The sequence below is a fragment of the Lepus europaeus genome, chromosome 12 (assembly GCF_033115175.1).
Source record: "Lepus europaeus isolate LE1 chromosome 12, mLepTim1.pri, whole genome shotgun sequence".
NCBI lineage: Eukaryota > Metazoa > Chordata > Mammalia > Lagomorpha > Leporidae > Lepus > Lepus europaeus.
Window position 1 is genome coordinate 725,800 of NC_084838.1, and position 22,261 is coordinate 748,060.

The 22,261-nt window shown below is 69.8% G+C and overlaps 1 protein-coding gene across 4 annotated transcripts; it reads right to left on the reverse strand.

Moving 5' to 3' along the window:
- Nucleotides 1-56: 56 nt before the first annotated feature.
- Nucleotides 57-21,326, reverse strand: GRIN1 (glutamate ionotropic receptor NMDA type subunit 1). Of its 4 annotated transcripts, none has more exons than XM_062206831.1 (19): nucleotides 21,054-21,311; nucleotides 19,041-19,175; nucleotides 16,333-16,509; nucleotides 14,714-14,776; nucleotides 14,010-14,110; nucleotides 10,650-10,771; nucleotides 10,391-10,565; nucleotides 7,947-8,091; nucleotides 7,766-7,849; nucleotides 6,940-7,081; nucleotides 6,724-6,851; nucleotides 6,283-6,447; nucleotides 4,593-4,711; nucleotides 4,228-4,489; nucleotides 3,991-4,148; nucleotides 3,646-3,807; nucleotides 3,360-3,469; nucleotides 3,140-3,285; nucleotides 57-292 (listed from the first exon to the last, which is right to left on the reverse strand). In XM_062206831.1, exons 1-19 carry the CDS (start codon nucleotides 21,309-21,311, stop codon nucleotides 224-226), a joined length of 2,721 nt encoding a protein of 906 aa, XP_062062815.1. In that variant the 3' UTR covers nucleotides 57-223. The 4 variants fall into 4 exon arrangements, with proteins under 4 accessions (XP_062062815.1, XP_062062816.1, XP_062062817.1 ...); XM_062206833.1 differs by lacking the exons at nucleotides 57-292; nucleotides 14,714-14,776 and adding exons at nucleotides 431-563; nucleotides 2,058-2,168 and having other exon boundaries at nucleotides 21,054-21,326; XM_062206832.1 differs by lacking the exon at nucleotides 14,714-14,776.
- Between the last annotated feature and the right edge of the window lie 935 nt (nucleotides 21,327-22,261).

A 22,261-nucleotide genomic window follows, 5' to 3' on the forward strand; every position in this document is an offset into this window, starting at 1 on the left:
GCCCTGCCCAGCCGGCTCGGCTCTGGCCGTCCTCAGCCGCTCCGGTCGGCACCTTGGTCCAGCAGGGGCTGCCCGCCAGGCAGCAGCGGGGCGGGCGGGCGCGCGGGAGGCCCAGGGTGGGCAGTCTCTGGGGTGGGTGGGCTTCCCTCAGGCTTTCCCGAGCAGCAGGACCCATCAGTGTCCTTGGCCGGGCTAACTGGGCAGGTGGGCGCCTCCGGGGGCCTCACACCACGGTGCTGACCGAGGGATCTGAGAGGTTCAGCGGGCCCGTGATATCAGAGGGGTGGTACTGCTGCAAAATAGAAATACACAGACAGCGCCGTTAGCCCCCCGCGGGGCACGCGCGGCGGCCGGCCGGCGGGCGGCGCGGCCTGGGGAGGCGCCGGGGCTCTGCGTGGGCGGGGCGCCGTCCGTCCGTCCGTCCGTCCGTCCGCGGGGGGGGCGTCTCAGCTCTCCCTATGCCGGGAGCACAGCTGCAGCTGGCCCTCCTCCCTCTCAATAGCGCGTCGCGGCAGCACCGTGTCTTTTTGGTTTTGCAAAGGGCCGCGTCCACCCCCGGTGCTCTATAAATAAGAACCAAGAATCAATACCCGCCGGGATCCCAGCCCCGAGCGCCCCGCGCTGCCCTGGCCCAGACCGGCCGCAGGGCAGGGGCAGACGATCTCAGCAGCCGGACGACCCCACCCCCACGAAGGAGCCCGTCCCGCCCCCCACCTCCCTCCGAACAGGTGCCCGGCGCGAGAAGGAAGGCGGGAGCTGGGCCGCCCTCCCACGGGCCGGCGGCGCGCCGAGGTCAGCCCTGCGGGGCGGGGCCGGCCCTTGAACAGGGGCTCGGGGGCGTGTCCTCGGGCGGCCACCAGGAAGACCTCTGAGCTGCACCTGCCTCAGCTACAGGCGGGGCCAGGGGCCGGCGCCACCCTCTGAAGTGGCCCCACCTGCAGGACTACCAGCGCTGCTGCGGGTACCTGGGAGACCCCGCCCCCGCCAGACCTGCCCACCCCCAGAGCCTCCAGGTGCTGCCAGCTCCAGGGACCCCCCACTCTGGGACCCAGAGCAGCTGGGCGCTCGCTCGCTCGCTCTCTCTGCCCCAGAACGTGGACTGCTTTGTGGCCTGGATCTGCACTGGGGGTGGCTGCAGGTCCACCTGCTCCCTGGCGCTGCCTGGCCTGCTTGGGTCCTACGACAGCCTCTGCACACCTGCAGCCAGGTGTGTGCAGCTGGTACAGGGACGAGCAGGCAGGAGGCAGAGGGCTTCTGGGCTCAAAACCGGGGCGGGGGGGTGGCCTCCTTCCCAGGGGCCTCTGCTTCCTGGGCCCATGTCTGGGGGCCTCAGTATCGCCCCAGACCATGCAGGCCAGGGCTCCGGGGCTGCCCCCACCCATTCTCAGACCCTCCGGGGACGGCCTCCCGACCTCCCTGCAGGGCCCCTGCTTGGCCTGCCACCCACTGCCACCCGTTCCCCACCTGACACAGTCCCCTGTTGCCAGGGGCCAGTTCCAACACCAGGCCCAGCTGTCCACCCAGATGGACCCAGGCCCGGCCCCCAGCCCCCAGCCCACACAGAGACCACATGGAAGATGCAACACGCATGGCTCTGGTGAGAGGCGAGACAGGTGTCCGGGGGGGCGGGGCCAGCGGCCAGACAGACGGACGGGATGGGACGTCACAGCTGCCCCTCCAGGGCCGTGGCGGGACGGGAGCGAGGGCGGCGGGCCCCTCTGGGGGAGGCGAGAGCGCCAGGGCCGTGGCAGAGCGGGGATGGCGTGGCCTCCCGGGGGCTGAGCTGTGGTGAGGCTGACTGACTGACCAACACAGGACACGGCTTCGGATGGTGTGTGGGTCACGGCATGGGGGCGGGGCAGACACACGGGGGAGGCCGGGCCGGCGAGGGCCGGGGGAGAGGTCGGGAGAGAGAGAGAGAGCACAGCGCCGGCCGTGTGGGGCGGAGGGGCCAGGCGGCCGGGGCAGGGGTGGGATGAGAGGAGGGGCAGACAGACACGGAGGCAGGGAGCGAGGGGGGAGTCGGAGACGTGGAACCGGGGTGCTCTCCCCCTTACCGTGTCTTTGGAGGACCTACGTCTCTTGAAGCTGGAAGCCAGGGTGGAGGTGAGAGCCCTAAATGTGGCTTTCTTTTTAGGGTCAGGTTCTGCTCTACCACTCTTTCTATCCTAAAATGAATATGTATAAGTGATTAGACAGCTAAGGGTGGCGCCGCACCTGCCCTGGCCTGCTCCTGGGCGGCCACTCGGGCCTCACTCCTGCCTGCCTCCCTGCGCTGGACGGCTGAGCCGGCAGCCAGGCGTGCGGGGTGCGCGGCCTCTCCTCGGCCTGACCTGGCTGGCGCTGGGGCTGGGAGGTGGGCCTGGCTCTCAGGCGTCCCCGGGAGGAGGAGGAGGAGCTGTTGCCCCTCGGCCACGCCGGCCACTCCACGCACAGGCTGCTGACCCCCAAGGGCGCACACACACCGAGACTCAGGAGGGGGCTCGGGGGCCGAAGGCAGGAGTCGAGATGGCCTTGGAGTGAGACAGGAGCCTCGGCCAGGTCCCCGGGGGGGCCTGTGGGGCCAAGAGCGAGAGCGGGTGGATGACAGGTGTGGGGGCTCCGACAGCCCGGCCCCCCGCCCCCCACAGCCCTCGGTGCGGTGCCAGCTTCGCCTCCAGACACTGGCTCCAGAACGGCGCCCAAAGAGAAGAGACCAGGGCCGCGGCCTGCCGGGGCCTGACCCCCGCCTCGGCCACCTCTGACCAGCGTCACAGAGCAGGGGACGCAGAGGGAGGGGGTCCCCAAGGTGCTGAGAGGCCTGGGGGGGTGGTCGGCTCGCGGGCCACGTGCGGGGAGGGGGCCCCCTGCCTTACCCTGCCTGCTTTTCTCCTACCGGACCGGCACCGGTGGGCGGCTCTGGAGACCGAGGGCCGGCTGGAGGCTCGAAGCAGGGCGTGGGCCTCCCTCCAAGGCCTGGCTCTGCAGTGGGCGGCCACCTACAGGCAGCCCCCTCCCCGGCCGCCCACGCGGGCCCCCGGCTGCGGCTCCCAGCTCAGGTCCTGCCCCCGGGAGCCAGAGCCAGTGCGGCTGCCGCCGCCTGGGGGCTGGCGGAGGGCCGGGCCCTGGGCAGCAGGCCTCGCAGGGTGGCCCACCCTACCTGCAGGTTCTTCCGCCACACGTTCACGGCGGCGAAGGCCAGCTGCATCTGCTTGCGCCGCGCGTCCTTGTGCCGCTTGTAGGCGATCTCGATGAAGATCAGGAAGATGCCGGCCACGATGCCGCCGGCCACCAGCATGAAGACCCCTGCGGGCCGGCGCCAGGGCCTCAGAGGCTGCCGCGGCGCCGGCACGGGCAGGGGCGTGGGGGACGGGGCCCACCTGCCATGTTCTCGAAGGTGAGGGTCGCGGGGGCGTTGCTGCGCGAGTCACACTCCTGGTACCGCACCCACGTCTTGTCCAGATCCTCCATGAAGCCGTTCTCGTGGGACCTGCGGGGCGGGGCAGCGGCTGCCGTGTGGGCGTGGCCGGGCGTGGCCTGCCAAGGCGCGGGGCGGGGCTTCCACGGGGCGGGGCCAGGGCGGACGAGCTTGCCGGGGGCGGGGCCGGGGCTGCCGCGTGGGCGTGGCCGGTTAAGGCGCGGGGCGGGGCCAGGGCGCGGGCTCACTTGAGGATGGACAGCGAGACGTTCTGCTTCCAGGGGCTGTCCTTGCGCATGCCGATGCCGAAGCCCGAGCGGAAGAAGAGCTCGCCCGTGGTCACCAGGTCACACTTCTGCGACGCCTCGAACTCCAGCACCGCCGAGTCCCAGATGAAGGCGTGCAGCTTGCTGCGGGCGGGCGTGGTCAGCGGCGGGCGGCGGGGGCGCCCGCCCCGCCCGCGGCCCCTCCCGCGGCCCCGCCCCGCCCACGGCCCCGCCCCGCCCGCGGCCCCGCCCCAGCCCCGCCCCGCCCACGGCCCCGCCCCAGGCCCGCCCCTCCCGCGGCCCCGCCCCGCCCCGAACCCGCCTCACTTGTCCCTCACGGCCTGGATGGCCTCGGCCGCGCTCTCGTAGTTGTGCTTCTCCATGTGCCGGTACATGGTGCTCAGCTCCACCTGCCGCCGGAAGTAGATGTCCACCGAGCTCTGCTTCACCGTCGCGTAGATGAACTTGTCCGACGGGTTCCGCAGCTGCGGGCAGAGCGCGCGCTCGCTCACAGCGGCCCCGGGCCGCGCCGCGCCCGCAGCCCGCCGCCCGCCCGGGCCTCACCCGCGGGTCGTTGATGCCGGTGATGCGCTCCTCGGGCCGGTCCAGCACCAGGAAGGCCGCCAGGTTGGCGGTGTAGGAGGCCACGATGATCATGGCGAAGCCGGCCCACACCATGCCCAGGATGCGCGCCGAGAAGCTGCGCGGGGCGCCTTCCCCGATGCCCGAGTTGAGCAAGACGCCCCAGGAGAACCACATGGCCGAGGACAGGGTCAGCGCGTCCTCCTCCTCCTCCTCGCTGTTCACCTTGAAGCGGCCGAAGGGGCTGCGGGGGCGAGAGGGCAGGCGGGAGAGAGAGCGGGCGGCGCGGCGCGGCCCGGCCCGGCCAGGGTCCCCCCGCGGGGCTGGCGGCGCGGGCCCCGGCTCACCTGAAGCGGTCCAGCAGGTACAGCATGACGGCCACCACGTGCACCGACAGCCCCACGAGCAGCCACAGCGTGCTCTGGAACGGCTGCATGAACGAGTCCAGCGTGCTCCGCGGGATCTCCTGGGGGCGCACGCGCGGTCAGCGCCGCCCCGCCAGGACCCCCGGCCCTGCTCCGGCCCCGCCCCGCCAAGACCCCCGGCCCTGCTCCGGCCCCGCCCCGCCAAGACCCCCGGCCCTGCTCCGGCCCCGCCGGCCCCGCCAGTCCCGCGCCCCCGCGCCGGCCCCGCCCCGCCAAGACCCCAGCCCCTGCTCCGGCCCCGCCCCCGCCAGGACCCCCGGCCCTGCTCCGGCCCCGCCCCGCCAAGACCTCCGGCCCTGCTCCGGCCCCGCCCCCGCCAGGACCCCCGGCCCTGCTCCGGCCCCGCCCCCGCCAGGACCCCCGGCCCTGCTCCGGCCCCGCCGGCCCCGCCAGCCCCGCCAGCCCCGCCGCCCCGCGCCAGCCCCGCGCCGCCCCGCCCCCGCCAAGACCCCCGGCCCTGCTCCGGCCCCGCCCCGCCAAGACCCCCGGCCCTGCTCCGGCCCCGCCCCCGCCAGGACCCCCGGCCCTGCTCCGGCCCCGCCCCCGCCAGGACCCCCGGCCCTGCTCCGGCCCCGCCGGCCCCGCCAGCCCCGCCAGCCCCGCAGCCCCGCGCCAGCCCCGCGCCGCCCCGCCCCCGCCAAGACCCCCGGCCCTGCTCCGGCCCCGCCCCCGCCAAGACCCCCGGCCCTGCTCCGGCCCCGCCGGCCCCGCCAGTCCCGCGCCCCCGCGCCGGCCCCGCCCCGCCAAGACCCCAGCCCCTGCTCCGGCCCCGTCCCCGCCAGGACCCCCGGCCCTGCTCCGGCCCCGCCCCGCCAAGACCTCCGGCCCTGCTCCGGCCCCGCCCAGCCAAGACCCCCGGCCCTGCTCCGGCCCCGCCGGCCCCGCCAGCCCCGCCAGCCCCGCCAGCCCCGTGCCCCGCCGCCCCGCGCCGGCCCCGCCCCGCCAAGACCTCCGGCCCTGCTCCGGCCCCGCCCAGCCAAGACCCCCGGCCCTGCTCCGGCCCCGCCGGCCCCGCCAGCCCCGCCAGCCCCGCCAGCCCCGTGCCCCGCCGCCCCGCGCCGGCCCCGCCCCGCCAAGACCTCCGGCCCTGCTCCGGCCCCGCCCAGCCAAGACCCCCGGCCCCGCCCCCGCCAGGACCCCCGGCCCTGCTCCGGCCCCGCCCCGCCAAGACCCCCGGCCCTGCTCCGGCCCCGCCCCGCCAAGACCCCCGGCCCTGCTCCGGCCCCGCCGGCCCCGCCGGCCCCGCCGGCCCCGCCGCCCCGCGCCCCGCCGCCCCGCCCCGCCAGCCCCGCCAGTCCCGCGCCCCCGCGCCGGCCCCGCCCCGCCAAGACCCCCGGCCCTGCTCCGGCCCCGCCCCCGCCAAGACCCCCGGCCCTGCTCCGGCCCCGCCGGCCCCGCCAGCCCCGCCAGCCCCGCGCCCCGCCGCCCCGCGCCAGCCCCGCCCCCGCCAAGACCTCCGGCCCTGCTCCGGCCCCGCCGGCCCCGCCAGCCCCGCGCCCCGCCGCCCCGCGCCAGCCCCGCCCCCGCCAAGACCCCCGGCCCTGCTCCGGCCCCGCCCCGCCAAGACCCCCGCCCCTGCTCCGGCCCCGCCAGCCCCGCCAGCCCCGCCCACCTTCTTGACCAGGATCGTCAGGCCCTGGTACTTGAAGGGCTTGGAGAACTCGATGTACTGGGCGCGCTCGTTGTTGATGGTCAGCGGCGCCACGATCATGTCGGCCTGCCCGCTCAGCAGCTCGCCCATCATGCCGTTCCACTCCTTCTTGTTGCTGTTGTTGACCTGCGCGCGGCCGGGTCAGCGCCGCCGGGGGGCCCCGCCCGCCCCGCCCGCCCCGCCTGGGGAGGGGCCCCGCCCCGCCCCGCCCGCCCCGCCTGGGGAGGGGGCCCCGCCCGCCCCGCCCGCCCCGCCCCGCCTGGGGAGGGGGCCCCGCCCGCCCCGCCCCGCCCCGCCCCGCCTGGGGAGGGGGCCCCGCCCGCCCCGCCCCGCCCCACCTGGGGAGGGGCCCCGCCCCGCCCGCCCCGCCTGGGGAGGGGGCCCCGCCCGCCCCGCGCCTACCCGCTCCTGCGTGCCGAACTTGCCGTCGGCCACCAGGTGCACCTCGTAGGTGAAGTTCATGGTGCGCGCCAGCTTGATGAGCAGGTCGACGCAGAAGCCGTAGCAGCACTGCGGCACCGTGTGGCGCGCTGCGGGCGAGGGCGGCCAGAGCTGGGCCCGCGCCGCGCGCCCGCACGCGCACCCGCCCGCACGCCCGCGCCCGGCCCGCGCACTCACGGCTGCCCGGCGAGGTGTCGTTGGGCCCGGTGCAGATGACCTTCTTGACCGGGTCGCCGTTCACCGTGGACTCCTCCTTGCACGTCCCGTCGCTCAGCGTGGGCTTCACGTACACGAAGGGCTCCTGGTGGATCGTGACGATCTGCGGGGACAGGGCCCGTGGGGCTCCGCGCGCGCCCTCCACCCGGCCTCAGGCCCCCGACCCCCGTTCTGGGAGGGCCAGGCTGGGGCCGCGGGGCTGAGCCTGCGCGGGAGCGGGGAGGGAGGGGAGGCGGGGCCCTGGCCCTCGGGACCGCAAGCCCTGGCTTCAGACTTGGTGCGTTCCTGGCTCAGGGCCCCCCCCCCCCCCCGCGCTTGTGGAACAAGCAGAGCCGCAAGGGGCGGGGCCGTTTTCCCTGAGACTCGCAGCCCGCCGCCCACTGCCTGCCACGGAGCGCTGACACGGGTGGGGCGGCAGTGCCGGGAGACTCAGGAGAGCACCGGAGGAGACAGGGGCCAGTGCCCGAGCCCAGAGCGGGGCAGCGGCCAGGCCAAGGAGACTGCCTGGAGGGAAGGAGCGGCCAGCCAGGGGCTCCCAAAGGCCCAGGGCCGCGCGGCCTGGGGTAGCTGGGGGTGATGAGGCACCAGGACACAGAGTGCTGGGGACGAGGTCCACACCAGGCACAGTGACCCTCCAGGCTGCCCCCCGGCCAGCCCACCCTCAGGGTTGAATCAAGAGGGGTGCTGGGGGAGCCGACCCCGTCGTGGCCTGCCCCCTGCTGTGCCCTGGGGAGGTCGGCAGCTGAGGCAGGCCCCCTCCTCGCTGCCTGTAGGCTGGGGGTCCCACCTTCAGCCTGGTGGACATCTGGTACCCTCGAGGCTTCTCCGTCTCCCCTCCTGGCCAGATGATCTTCCTGTCGTTGGGGATGACCTGGGGGTGGGAGTATGAGATGGAGGGTGGCCACGCAGGGGTCTTGGCCCCAGGACCCTAAGGCCCCAGCCCCCACCCCCTCATGACCCCCACCTACGTGGGTGCCGTTGTAGACGCCCACTTGCACCAGCTTGCGATTCTGCAGGTTCATGATGCTGTAGTTGGCGAACTTGCGGTCCCCATCCTCGTTGAACTCCACGCGGCCGGTCACGCCGTCCGCATACTTGGAGGACATCAGGACCCTGGGGGCCGTGTGTTCCACTCGTCAGGGGGCCGCTTCCCCCACCCTGCAGGCCTCCAGGGCAGCCAGGGCCCTCCTGTCCCGGTCCTGGGAACGGCCAGGGTCAGGTGGCTGCGCAGGGGGTGGGCATCTGCTGGCACCACCAGCTTCCCTGATGCCTGGGGGCACACACATACACGCCTTCCACCTGGGGCACACACGTGCACGCCTTCCACCTGGGGCACACACGTGCACGCCTTCCACCTGGGGCACACACGTGCACGCCTGCTACCTGGGGCACACACGTGCACGCCTTCCACCTGGGGCACACACGTGCACACCTGCTACCTGGGGCACACACGTGCACGCCTTCCACCTGGGGCACACAGGTGCACACCTGCTACCTGGGACACACACGTACACGCCTTCCACCTGGGGCACACACGTGCACACCTGCTACCTGGGGCACACACGTGCACGCCTTCCACCTGGGGCACACACGTGCACACCTGCTACCTGGGGCACACACGTGCACGCCTTCCACCTGGGGCACACACGTGCATGCCTTCCACCTGGGGCACACACGTGCACACCTTCCACCTGGGGCACACACGTGCACACCTGCCACCTGGGGCACACACGTGCACGCCTTCCACCTGGGGCACACACGTGCACACCTTCCACCTGGGGCACACACGTGCACACCTGCCACCTGGGGCACACACGTGCACGCCTTCCACCTGGGGCACACACGTGCACACCTGCTACCTGGGGCACACACGTGCACGCCTTCCACCTGGGGCACACACGTGCACACCTGCTACCTGGGGCACACACGTGCACGCCTTCCACCTGGGGCACACACGTACACGCCTGCTACCTGGGGCACACACGTACACGCCTGCTACCTGGGGCACACACGTACACGCCTGCTACCTGGGGCACACACGTACACGCCTGCTACCTGGGGCACACACGTGCACACCTGCTACCTGGGGCACACACGTGCACGCCTGCTACCTGGGGCACACACGTGCACGCCTTCTACATGTGAGCACACACATACATGCCTTCCACCTGGGGCACACACGTGCACACCTGCTACCTGGGACACACACGTACACGCCTGCTACCTGGGGCACACACGTACACGCCTGCTACCTGGGGCACACACGTGCACACCTGCTACCTGGGACACACACGTACACGCCTGCTACCTGGGGCACACACGTGCACGCCTGCTACCTGGGGCACACACGTGCACACCTGCTACCTGGGACACACACGTACACGCCTGCTACCTGGGGCACACACGTGCACGCCTTCTACATGTGAGCACACACATACATGCCTTCCACCTGGGGCACACACCTGCACGCCTTCCACCTGGGGCACACACGTGCACACCTGCTACCTGGGGCACACACGTGCACGCCTGCTACCTGGGGCACACACGTGCACGCCTTCTACATGTGAGCACACACATACATGCCTTCCACCTGGGGCACACACGTGCACACCTGCTACCTGGGACACACACGTACACGCCTGCTACCTGGGGCACACACGTACACGCCTGCTACCTGGGGCACACACGTGCACACCTGCTACCTGGGACACACACGTACACGCCTGCTACCTGGGGCACACACGTGCACGCCTTCTACATGTGAGCACACACATACATGCCTTCCACCTGGGGCACACACCTGCACGCCTTCCACCTGGGGCACACACGTGCACACCTGCTACCTGGGGCACACACGTGCACGCCTTCCACCTGGGGCACACACATACACGCCTTCCACCTGGGGCACACGCGTGCACACCTGCCACCTGGGGCACACACCTGCACGCCTTCCACCTGGGGCACACACGTGCACACCTGCTACCTGGGGCACACACCTGCACGCCTGCTACCTGGGGCACACACGTGCACACCTGCTACCTGGGGCACACACGTGCACGCCTTCTACATGTGAGCACACACATACATGCCTTCCACCTGGGGCACACACCTGCACGCCTTCCACCTGGGGCACACACGTGCACGCCTTCTACATGTGAGCACACACATACATGCCTTCCACCTGGGGCACACACCTGCACGCCTTCCACCTGGGGCACACGCGTGCACACCTGCCACCTGGGGCACACACCTGCACGCCTTCTGCCTTCACCAGCCACCCGCAGCAGGTGTGGGGCTGTGTGCACACGCCTTCCTGGTGGAGCTGTCCACCTGGGACTCTGGCTCCGCATGGCCTCCTCCTCCGACCTGCTGGGACCCTGGACGCTCCCGGCGGGCGCGGCCCCAGCCTCACCTCTTGAAGAGCGGCCCGGTCTTCCAGATGTTGGTGTTGCCCACACAGCCGCGCGGCGGGTCGGTGATGTTCTCCTTCTCCAGCAGCTCGTGCACCGCCTGCGCCACCACGCCCACGGCGTCGCTGATGTGCGCGGACTCGTTCTTCCCGTTGATGAGCTGCAGCCCGATGATGCCTGCGGCGAGGCCGGCTCAGAGCCCGCGGGGGCCCCGCCGCCGCCTGCCGCCCGCCCAAAGGCCCGGGCCCACCCGGCACTCACCGTCGGGGGCGTAGCGCAGGGCGTTCCCCGAGATCTCGCGCTCCCCCACCAGCCACACGTACCCCGAGCCGGTCATGTTGAGCATCGCGGCTGCGCGGTACACGGTGGCCGCATCGTCCTCGCTGTGGGGCAGAGGGGGGTGACGGGCCAGGACCCGGGCGCCTCCTAGGCCTCTGGGGGCCGGCCTGGCTGGGCCCTGGGCACCTGCACCTCCACCTGGGGTATTCTGCCGGGGCCTCAGGAAGGCGCCGGGACCACCCCTGTGTCGGGAGGGGAAGCTGAGGCAAACGGGTGCCCCTGGGGGGCAGAGTGGGGTCTGCGCCTAACTACGCCCTGAGCCCCTGTGACTTCGTGGACAGCCCCTGTCTGCAGCCCCGTGTTCAGATGGGACTCGGGTGGGGGCTTTCGGGGAGAGTTGAGGGGCTGCTGCCTGCTGGGGTTGGCACAGAGCTCAGGGCCACGCACCCTGGGCTCCCTCACGGGAGAGCCCCTGTGCACGGGGACCCTGGGGGGCTGGGGCCTCCCTGGTGGTGACAAGGAGCCCCCACACCGGGCCTGGCCAGGGACTGGGGCCCGGCGTCTCCAGTGCGTGGGCAGCAGGGCAGCGTGCTTGGTGGGTTGCCCGGGCGCTGGGCTGTTTGCACAGAGGCTGACGCTGGCGCCCCAGCTGCCCTCGGCTGCCCCAGGGCCCTGCCCTGCGCTGTCAAGGAGGAGCCCACGGAGCAATGCAAACCCTCAGCCTGTGCAGCCGGCCGGAAGCCACCGCACACAGGCGGCCAGAGCCAGGGCGCCCGGCAGTGTCCAGGCTCAGCTCCTGGCCGCCAGCTCTGCCCACCAGGCTGGCAGAGGAGCCATCTTCTCGGTGCAGCCGGGTCTGGGCCAGCGACGCGGTGGAGTGACTGCGATCGGTGGGTGATGGTGGACAGAAGCTGATCAACCGCCCCACCTCCTCCCGACACCAACAATTTCAGGGGGAAAAAAAACGCGAGGTTTGGAGCCAGCTCTCTGCACGCCGTAGAAACCGCCCACACTGAGTAGGGGCGGGCTCTGTGGCGCAGCGGGTAAAGCCTTCGCCTGCAGTGCCGGCATCTGGGCCCCTCGTCCTGCCCACTCCCTGCTGGTTGCCTGAAGGCAGCGAGGGACGGCCCCCGTGCTGGGCCCCTGCACCCCCGGGGGAGACCGGATGGAGCTCTGGGCTCCTGGCTGCGACCTGGCCCAGCCCCGGCCATCATGGCCATGTGGGGAGTGACCCAGCGGATGGAAGACCTCTCCTCTCTCTCTCTCTCTCTCTCTCTCTCTCTCTTCCAAATCAATCTTCTTTTTAAACAGGAAGCGGGTGTCACGGAGTCTCTGGGCAGCTCCAGGAGGGAGGGGCCACGGTGGCCGTGAGGCCCAGGCTGCACTGTGGGGCCCCGGCTCAGCTGCAGGGGTCCAGCCCTCCCAGCTGTCGGGCCAGGGGCCCGTGGTTCGCCCATGGCGGGGTCGGTGGATGTGTGGCTGTGAGCGGTGCACACACATGTGTGTAGCGTGTGGTGTGTGCACAGTGCATGTACTGATGCACAAGGACACATGTGCAGGTTCACGTTTGTGTGAATTGTGAGCGTAGCTCTTCCTGATCATGGCGTTTATGTGTGTGCTGTACTGTGGTGTGCAAGAGTGGAAAGTGCCTTGTGTGTGGACATGTGCGTTGTGTGTGTACGTGTGCACATGTGTGTGTTGCATAATTGTGTGTGCACAGGTGAGGTGTGCATGTGTGAGGTACACAAGGTGTTCCTATGGTGGTGTGCAAATGGCATGTGCATGTGCATGACTGTGTTGTGTTCACACGGCTCATGTATGTATATGACACATGCATGTGTGTGCCAGTGTGTGGTGTACATCTGGTTGCTTGTGTGTGCATTGACACATATGTGCCATGTGACTGCACACGTGTGGTTTGTACATAGCATGTGCATTTGTGCACATGTACCTATGTTGTGCCGGTGATACCATGTGTGCACGCACAGTACGCACATGCATGTATGGGTGATGTGCACAGGGCATGTGCCCCTGTGGTATACACAGGCATATGTTTTCCCATGTGTGGTGGACACGTGTGCATGTGGCGTGAATGTGTGTGCCTGTATATGTGCGTGTGCGGTGTGTATCTGGGGTGTGCACACGCGGTGCACTATGGCGTTGTGCACACATCTGTGTGTGACGGCATTACATGAGCACATGTACGGTACATGTATGGCACGCACGTGTGTACATGTCTGTGCGTTGTGTATGTGCTGTGTGCACAGTGTGCCGTGCAGATGGCATGTGCACATCTATGGCACACACAGGTACATGTTAGCCCGTGTGTGTGGTGCACTTGTGTCCATGTGGTGTACGCAGGTACGTGCATATGTGGTCTAATTTGGTGTGCCATATGCGCATGTATGTGGCGTGTATGTGGTGTGTGCATGTACGTGCACATGTGGTACAACACAACATGGTGTACACATTGTTTCATGGCATGTGTCTGTGTGCTTCTGTGTGTTGTGCATACGGTGTGTCTGTGTGCGCGTGTGCATATGCCGTGTTGGGGTGCATGGATGTGTGCACCTGTGGGGTGTGTGTGTGCATAGGGCTGCACTGTGTGCACACGTGGTGTGGTGTACGTGTGCATGTACATGTGTGTGGTGTGACAAGCTTACACCTGTCTGCCATGACCATGTCTCTTCCCAGGGCTCTCAGCCACCCCCCAGGCCTGGCTGACCCTGGGGCCCACACGCCCAGCCGGTGTGGGTGCTGGGTGCCCCAGGCTCACGAGGCACAGCGATAATCGAGGCAAAGCCCCCACCGGCTCTCCTGGGCCAGGGGCTGGAGCTTCGTGGTTTGGATTTCTGTGCGGTTCTCCGGCCTGTGTCCGGGCGGCCACTCCAGTCGCTCTGTCTGAGCCTGGCAGGTCCAGCTCGGTGCGGCCATGTCCACTTCAGCAGCTGGACGCGTTCCTCCTGCTCTCACTGCCCACCCGCCACACCCCGATCTCCCTGGAGCCCCACGATGAGCGGTGCAGGGGGGTCTCTCTGTGCAGCCCTGGCCCTGGCCATGTCGTCCACCCTGTCTCTGGGAGCCCCTGGTAGCCTTCCCCGCAGTTCCCACACTGCTGAGGTTGAGGGCAGGAGACCCCCGACCCCAACCCTGGATTTGCCGCTGTGAACCGGGCGGGGAGGGGGTGACGAGCACCTCCCGGCGGCACCCGCTGCAGGAGCAGCCGTGGCCCCACCCCCGCGGCCTCGCTGGGCGAGCAAACAGGGCCCCGGTCGGTGTCCCCCCAGGGGCAGGCAGGGCTCGGGGGTGGGCACGCGGGGGGAGCGGCGAGCAGGGCCTCACCTGGCCGAGAGGATGATGACCCTGGCCTCCAGCTCGCGCGCCTCCATCAGCAGCGCCGTCACGTTCTTGGTCCCCGGGTCGAACTGCAGCACCTTCTCTGCCTGCGGTGCGAGCGGGGGTGTTAGCCGGCGGCCGCGGCAGAGGACACAGCGCCTCAGGGACAAGAGTCCAGCGGCGGGGCGGCGGGGCCGCCTGCCACCTGCACCTGCGCCTGCACCTGCCTCGCTGGCTCCTGGCCTGGCCTGGCCCTGCCTCTCCTGTCTTCAGCCGGCTGGCTCTGCTGCTCTGCCTGCCGCTCTCCTCCAGTCCTGCTGTCTGCACTGGGCATGCAAGCTGAAGTGGACCGGACTCAGGAAAAGGCGTGCAGCGGTCAGGAAACAGAGTCTCGGAACCAGAACCACGGGAGCTCCTCTCGCGCCGCTCCGCAGCCCCCGGCAGCAGCGCCGTCGGCCGGCTGGGTGGGCGGGTGCCCGCCCAGGTTCCGTGAGGAAGCCCTGGGGGTCCCGGAGTTTGGCATGCACTTCCCAGAGAGCGGCTCCTCCTGCAGCCGGGCCCGCGGCGGGCGGCCGCCCACGCCTGCCCTCGCCTGCCTGCTGCCTGCCTCTCCGCCTGGCTCTGCTTCCTGCTGGGGCCTGCGGCTGGGCGCGGCACGGCGCCCGCGGCGCGCTAGCCGGTGGGTGGCGTGCACGTCCATGCATATATACCTTGGGTCCGCGCTTGTGGTCATAGGACAGTTGGTCGAGGTTTTCATAGTTCCTTTTTTTACTCTGATGGATAATGTGCACAGAGAAAATACGCAGACACAGAAGATTATCAACGGTCAGAAATGACGGAGCCAAGCAATCACACCACCTCCTCGGCACCACTGCTCGCGGCCGCACCTGGAGCTCGCAAACACCGAGGCCCGGGGCGCGGGGCGGGGCGCGGGGGCTCCCGGCCTCGGAGCTCTGCTCTTGGGGGCCAGCGTCTCGGGAGAGAGGGGGTTCTGTCCATGCCCACCCTCGGGACCCCGCCTGCCGCCCCCAGCCCTGCCATGCACCTGCCGTGTGACCCCGCCCACCCCAGTCCTGCCTGTGGCCCAGCAGCCCCCAGCCCTGCTCCCAGGTCCCTCCCCCCCTCCCGTCCTCCCACCTGCCTGGCTGAGGCCCAGGGCTTCCCTCCTCACTACCAGGAGGCCCACGTGTGTGTGTGCATGTGCATGTGTGTGCCTGCAGGGGGCTGTGTGCACACCAGCCGAGGAACACACGTGTGTGTGTGTGTGTGTGTGTGGCAGCAGAGCCGCGGGGGCAGGTGCTGTGAGCAGCACCCGGGGGCCCGTGTGTGTCCGAGTGTGAGCCCACGGGCGGCCTGAGTCTGTGGCCGGGGGGGAGCGTGATGAGAGCCTGCAGGGCGTGTCAGGCGTGTGCTTGTGTGCGTGAGCAGGGCCCGAGTGCACACATGGCACAGAGTGTATGTGCGTGCTGAGGAGGTGACCTGCCTGTCAGGTGCTGGGGGCGGGGCTCTGTCTCAGGGTGGGCGGGGCCCCATGCTCCCAGTCAGCCTCCATCCCTGCTTCCCCCGTGACAGGTCCCCAGGCACCCTGGGTCTGCCTCGCCGCCCCCCAGGGCCCCCTACTCCCTCCCTCCCGGGTCCTGAGCGCCCTGGGGGCCCAGATGGTTGCTAGCTTGGATGAAGCTTTGGCTTCACAGACAGATCGAGCTCCCAGCCCCTCTGGGCCCCCAGCCCGGGCCTCCCTCCCTCTCTGCACAGCCTGGGCGCTGGGGCTGGGAGGTGGTCTGGGTCCCCTCTGACTGGCAAGGAAGGCAGTGGGGGTCGCTTGGACCCCCGCCCCCAGGGAGTCCTGGCTCAGTTCATAGCAGCACAAGGTGGGGCTGGGCCGGGGTGGGGTGGGGGCTCTGTGTCCAGGAGCCAGGGTCTGCCAGGTGTGGGCAGGGGAGGGGTCCAGGCACAGCTGGAGGGCCTGAAGGAGGCACCCCCGGGGCAGGAGTGGCGGAGGCCTGGGTGGGCCTCGGTGCGGTGGGGGCTCCAGGAGGAGCACGTGGAACAGGCCTGGGGGACCCGCGGGGGGTGGCTGCCACCCCGAAGTAGCCCCCGGGGCGGGGCGGGGGGGTGTTTGCGGAGCTCCAGGTGGTCCGGCCCTGGCCCCGCAGGGACTGGCACGAAGGAGATTTGGACTAATGGCAAAGCGAGTGAAATGAGCCGAGGACAGGCCGGGGCGGGCGCCCGCCGGGGCGGGGCTGCCGGCCAGCACGATGGAGAGAGAGTCACACGGAGCCACAGACAGCAGCGCGGACCCCGCGCCCCGGCCGCGCGCGCCGCTCACCTTGGACTCGCGCTCCTCCAGCAGCGTCTCCAGGCGCTTCTGCGCCGCGCGGCCCTCGTGGTCGTCGCTCACCAGCAGGATCACGTGGCTCCAGCTGTACACCCGCATCATCTCGAACCACACACTGGACTGGTGCGAGTACGGCGGCACCGTGCGCAGGAAGCTCAGGTGGATGCTCTGCGGGGGGCGGGGCGTGAGGGCCGGCGGCCAGGCCACGCCCACGGAGGCGGGGCTCAGGACATCCCCAGCGGCTGTCAGTCATTGGTGTTTTGGGGAGTCTTCACTCTTTCAAGTCCCGTCCACCCCTCCCGGGGTCACCGCTGGCTGGCCCTGCCCGCATCTCTGGGCGTCAGCTTCCAGGGAGAGCCCGGGGCCGCCCGCAGGGGACCCGCGTCTCTGGGTGCCCAGGGAAGCCCTGTAGAGTGAGCCCGGGACTGCCACTTTGTGCCTGGGGCTGTGCCCTGTCCCTGGGAGCCTGCGGTGCCCCGGGAGCCTGTGCCTGGCCCTGCCTTGGTCTTGCGGGTGCATTGGGCACAGGGACCCTGGCCCTGCCTTGGTCTTGCGGGTGCGTTGGGCACAGGGACCCTGGCCCTGCCTTGGTCTTGCGGGTGTGCTGGGCACAGGGACCCTGGCCCTGCCTTGGCCTCACGGGGGACCATGGAGTTGCCGCTCTGCCTTCCTTCATGAACAGCTTTCTCTCCTTTTCAGGAGGACACAGGGCCCAGGAGGGGGGCATGGGGCCCAGGAATGTGACCGCTTTGTCTTGGCTGAGGCCTGGGGCGCCTGGGAGGAGGGTTGGATGTCCCTGTCTCCTGCCTCGGGGGCCCTGCTGGAGGACCCCACTGGCCCAGGCAGCCTGGGAGGAGGGTTGGATGTCCCTGTCTCCCGCCTCGGGGGCCCTGCTGGAGGACTCCACTGGCCCAGGCAGCCTGGGAGAAGGGTTGGATGTCCCTGTCTCCCGCCTCGGGGGCCCTGCTGGAGGACCCCACTGGCCCAGGCAGCCTGGGAGGAGGGTTGGATGTCCCTGTCTCCCGCCTCGGGGGCCCTGCTGGAGGACCCCACTGGCCCAGGCAGCCTGGGAGGAGGGTTGGATGTCCCTGTCTCCCGCCTCGGGGGCCCTGCTGGAGGACCCCACTGGCCCAGGCAGCCTGGGAGGAGGGTTGGATGTCCCTGTCTCCCGCCTCGGGGGCCCTGCTGGAGGACCCCACTGGCCCAGGCAGCCTGGGAGGAGGGTTGGATGTCCCTGTCTCCTGCCTCGGGGGCCCTGCTGGAGGACCCCACTGGCCCAGGCAGCCTGGGAGGAGGGTTGGATGTCCCTGTCTCCTGCCTCGGGGGCCCTGCTGGAGGACCCCACTGGCCCAGGCAGCCTGGGAGGAGGGTTGGATGTCCCTGTCTCCTGCCTCGGGGGCCCTGCTGGAGGACCCCACTGGCCCAGGCAGCCTGGCCCCCTCCGCCTCCACCTGAGAGTAGACCCACCCCTCCCCCACAGCAGCCTGAGGCTGCCTAAGGCAGGTACATCTGGGGCTGAGCTCAGGCAGGGTCTGTGGCCCCCGTGGTGTGTGCAGCCCTCCCAGTCCCTGGGGGCTGCCATGCGCCCCAGGCGTGGGCAGACTGAGGCTGTGGGAGTGCGTGCAACTGCAGTGTGCAGGTGACCACACGTGTGTGACAGCGTGTGGGCTGTGAGAGCACACACGTGTGCGTGTGAATCTGTGACAGGCAGGAGGGAATGTGTGGTTGTGAGTGTGTGCATGTGTGTGCATGTGTGTGACTTGTGTGCACACCTGGGAGACTGTGAGAGTGTGAGTGTGTGTGTGTGGCTCTGAGTGTGTGAATGAGTGTGGGTGTTGTGTGCGTGACCATGGAGTGTGAATGTGAATGTGTGTGACTGCGGCTGTGACTGTGTGTGGCTGTGTGTGTGACTGTGTGGCTGTGTGTGAGACTGTGTGTGACTCTGAGTATGTGTGAATGTGAATGAGTGTGAATATTGTGTGTGTGGCTGTGTGTGTGAGGCTGTATATGTGTGTGACTGTATGCGTGAGTGTGAATGAGTGTGGGTGTTGTGTGTGGCTGTGTGAGTGTGAATGTGTGTGAGTGTGGCTGTGACTGTGTGTGGCTGTGTGTGTGGCTGTGTGTGTGAGGCTGTATATGTGTGTGACTGTATGCGAGAGTGTGAATGAGTGTGGGTGTTGTGTGTGTGGCTGTGTGTGAGGCTGTATATGTGTGTGACTGTATACATGAGTGTGAATGAGTGTGGGTGTTGTGTGTGGCTGTGTGAGTGTGAATGTGTGTGAGTGTGGCTGTCACTGTGTGTGGCTGTGTGTGTGGCTGTGTGTGACTGAGTATGTGTGGATGTGAATGAGTGTGAGTATTGTGTGTGTGGCTGTGTGTGTGAGGCTGTATATGTGTGTGACTGTATGCGTGAGTGTGAATGAGTGTGGGTGTTGTGTGTGGCTGTGTGAGTGTGAATGTGTGTGAGTGTGGCTGTGACTGTGTGTGGCTGTGTGTGTGAGGCTGTATATGTGTGTGGCTGTATGCGTGTGAATGAATGTGGGTGTGGCTGTGTGAGTGTGGCTGTGCATGACTGTGTGAGTGTGAATGTGTGTGTACCACCCCTCTGCTCCTTGAGCCACAGTCCCGGCTGGGCGGGGGCACTGGAGCTGGGCTCCCCGACAGACAGCTGCGGCTCCGGGGCCGGCGGTCAGGCCTACCTTGTCGGAGTAGATGGACATGCGGGTGGTCAGTCCCAGCACAGGGATTCTGTAGAAGCCAGCTGTGTACGAGACGGGGGTGGGGGTGAAGTGGTCGTTGGGGGTGGGTGGGTGGCTAACCAGGATGGCGTAGACCTGTGGACACGGGGGCGGGAGGACACGGTCAGCTGGGTAGGCTGGGCCCTGCCCCGGAGCCGCGGGGGTGGAAGCCAGCTGGGCACAGCTGCAGACACACTCACAGCACAGCCAGGACAGCCTGGCCATCCCCATTCCCAGTCCCGCAGCACAGATGGAGGCGGCCGAGGAGGTGCCCAGGGAGACGAAGCTCCCGCCAGCCCCTCCTGCCCCTGCTGCTGCTGCCCAGGGCCCTGGACGGCCTCCCTGAGGCAGGTGTAAGACCTCCCAGAGGGAGGGGCTTGCCGTCCCTTCCTGAGCAGGGGGTCCTCCTGGGGGGTAATGGGGAGAATGGCTGGCTCTGCACCACCGTCTAGGCCACCGCCACCCCCTCCCTGGTCAAGGAGGGCGCCGGCCAGCCCTGGAGACAGGGCAGGCAGCACCCAGCTGCAGGGAAGGCCTGGCCAGCGCTGCCCAGAGCCCTGTGTCGGGGAGCTGTGTGCCGGCCTGAGGCAGGGGCCGGGAGGGCCCCGGGGGAGCCTGGCCTTCTGAGCCTCCACCACGGGAGGGGCTCTGCTTCCTGGAGCGGGTACTTCCTGCCCCTCTGCAGCCCCTCTCCAGGCAGAGGGGTCACCAAAGGGAGCTGCACGTCCAGCGCTGCCTTTGGCCCTGTCGTGGGTCCCCCGCTTCTGCCACAAGGGGGGGTGCAGCAGGCTGGAGCTGGGTCTGCAGTGCCCGGCCATGGGGCAGGTCTGAGAGGGTTGGCTCCCGGCTCTGGCCGTCCTGAGGGCCAGAGCGATGTGTGACTCCCAGACAGAAGGCATGATAGGGCCATTGGCCCCAGGGGCCCATGATGCTGCGGGCTGGGGCGTGGGCATGGTGGGTGCAGGGAGTCTCGATAGATACAGTTCATTGATTCGAGAGCCAGAGACCAAAAGAAGCAGAGCTCTTAACCCCCGGCTCACTCCCAAATGCCAGGAACAGCCGGGGCTGGGCCAAGCCAAAGGGAGGAGCCAGGAGCTCCATCCGGGTCTCCCACATGGGTGGCAGGGGCCAGAGCACTTGTGCCACCACCGCTGCCGCCCAGGCGCGTGAGCAGGGAGCCGGAGCCAGGGATGAAAGCCAGGACCGCTGACGCACCGGCATCAGAGCCAGCGCCTTCTCTGGTGTCTCCTGGCTGGGCCACACGTCTGCCCCAGGAGCCGGGTGTCAGGGTTTCTGAGGGAAAAGGTCTCCCTGCCCCAGCTCACACCGCCCGTCGTCACCCAGGGCCGCCCCGCAAAGGGCCACGAGTCAGCGCCTGCGCGAGCGCGAGTGCGCGTGCGCGTGCACGGCCAGGCAGGGGCTCAGCAGCGCGAAGGGGTGCACGGCTGGGTCTGGGCCCGCCGAGCAGCGTGCACGCGTGTGTGCCGGTGTCACGTGTCCTGTGCGTGCGTGTGAGCACGCGTGTCTGCCCCGCCTCTTACATAAAGGGCTGCCGTGCAGCTGGGGGCGGACAGCTCCCGCAGTCGGGACGCATCCTCCCCCGCAGCCACACGGTGCCCGCACTTGTCACATGCGCAGCCCCGCTCCCACCCGCGCCTGGGCCGTTTCCTGACAGCCAGACCCGTGGGGCGGGGGAAGGGAGGGAGAACCCAGGAGCAGAAGCCAAGATGGCCCCGGGCCCCACCCTGCTTAAACCCGCAGCAGCGCCTGGGGCTGGAGTGGCGCGCCTGCCCCTGTGCGGGAACGCGCGTCCCTTGCCGGCACAAACCTCGCACGCCGGTGCGGGGCAGCCCCAGGCCCCTCTGAGGCCGGCCGTGGGGGCAGGGGCCTCCCCGGGGTGGGGCGGGGCGGGCGGCGGGCACCGGGGCAGGGCGCCTCCCCGGGGTGGGGCGGGGCGGCGCGGGCGGCGGGCACCTGGCTGGAGATGAGGTCCTCGCACACCGACAGGGCCATCTGGATGGCGTTGGGCTTGTGCGTGACCGAGGTGGCGTTGAGCTGGATCTTCCAGGAGCCGTGGCGCTTGTTGGCCTGGCTCACGGCCTCGCGGAACATCTGCTCGTGCTTCCGCGTGCTCAGCACCGCGCCGATGTTGACGATCTTGGGGTCGCAGGCGGCGCGGGCGAAGGAGCAGGAGAACAGCAGGGCGAGCGTCAGCAGATGCATGGTGCTCATGGGCTCCGGCCGCGGCGGGCCTGGCTCGGGGCAGCGCCGACGCGGGGCCCGCGGGGCATCCCCGGCGGGCTGGGGGCGCCGCGTCTCCCCGCCCCGAGCCGCGGTGCGGAGCGCGCCGGCGCTGTCCGCGGTGCTGAAGCGGCTCCGCGGCGGCTCCTAGCGCTCCGCGCGCAGGGGACTCGCCGGTGCCGGTGCCGGTGCCGGTGCCGGTCCCGAGGCTGCGGCGACTGCGGCAGCAGCGGAGCCCGGAGCCCGCACCAGGTCTCTGCGTCTCTCGCCGCCCCCGCTTCCCAACGCGGAGCGGAGCGTGCGCTTGCGTTCCCGTGCGCGCGCGAGTGCGTGTGCGCGCCCGCTGCGGGGTGGGGGTCCCTGATGCGGACCGGCGCCGACTCGCGCGGGCTGCGGCGAGAGGTGAGGGGCCTGTGCCACCGCGGGCAGCCTGCACCCTTTTGCGTTTTTTGCGGGGCCAGGCTGTCCCGCCGGCTTGTGCGCGTGCACAGTGCTATTTCGGGGCGGCTGGTGCCGTAAGCCACGCCCGCTGGGGAGGGAGACGTGCTTCCATCCTCACGGAGCAGAAAGGGGACAGGGACCCCAATCCCCTGGACCACGTGACTCGGATCCCCAGGTCAAGAGCCAGAAGGGTGCCGGTGCTGCCCCACGTGCTGAGCCCCATTTCCCAGGAGAGGTTGGGGTCTGGTCCCCAACTGTGGGGCTGAGGCCGCACATCAGGCGCCCCTCCCTCTCGCGCGATCCTCGCCCTGGGGGTCCTCGCCGGATCCTTTGTCCTCTCCACGCATCCCTCTGCCTAACTCCGCCCCTTGCCAGTGATGTCATGGTTTCCAATAGCAACCGAGGATTCTGCAGCCCGCAATGGCCAAAGCCCCCAGTGGGCAGCACGTGGGATCCTCCCGACACCCAGGCGCTGGCCTCAGCGGTGCAGCCTCGGGGTC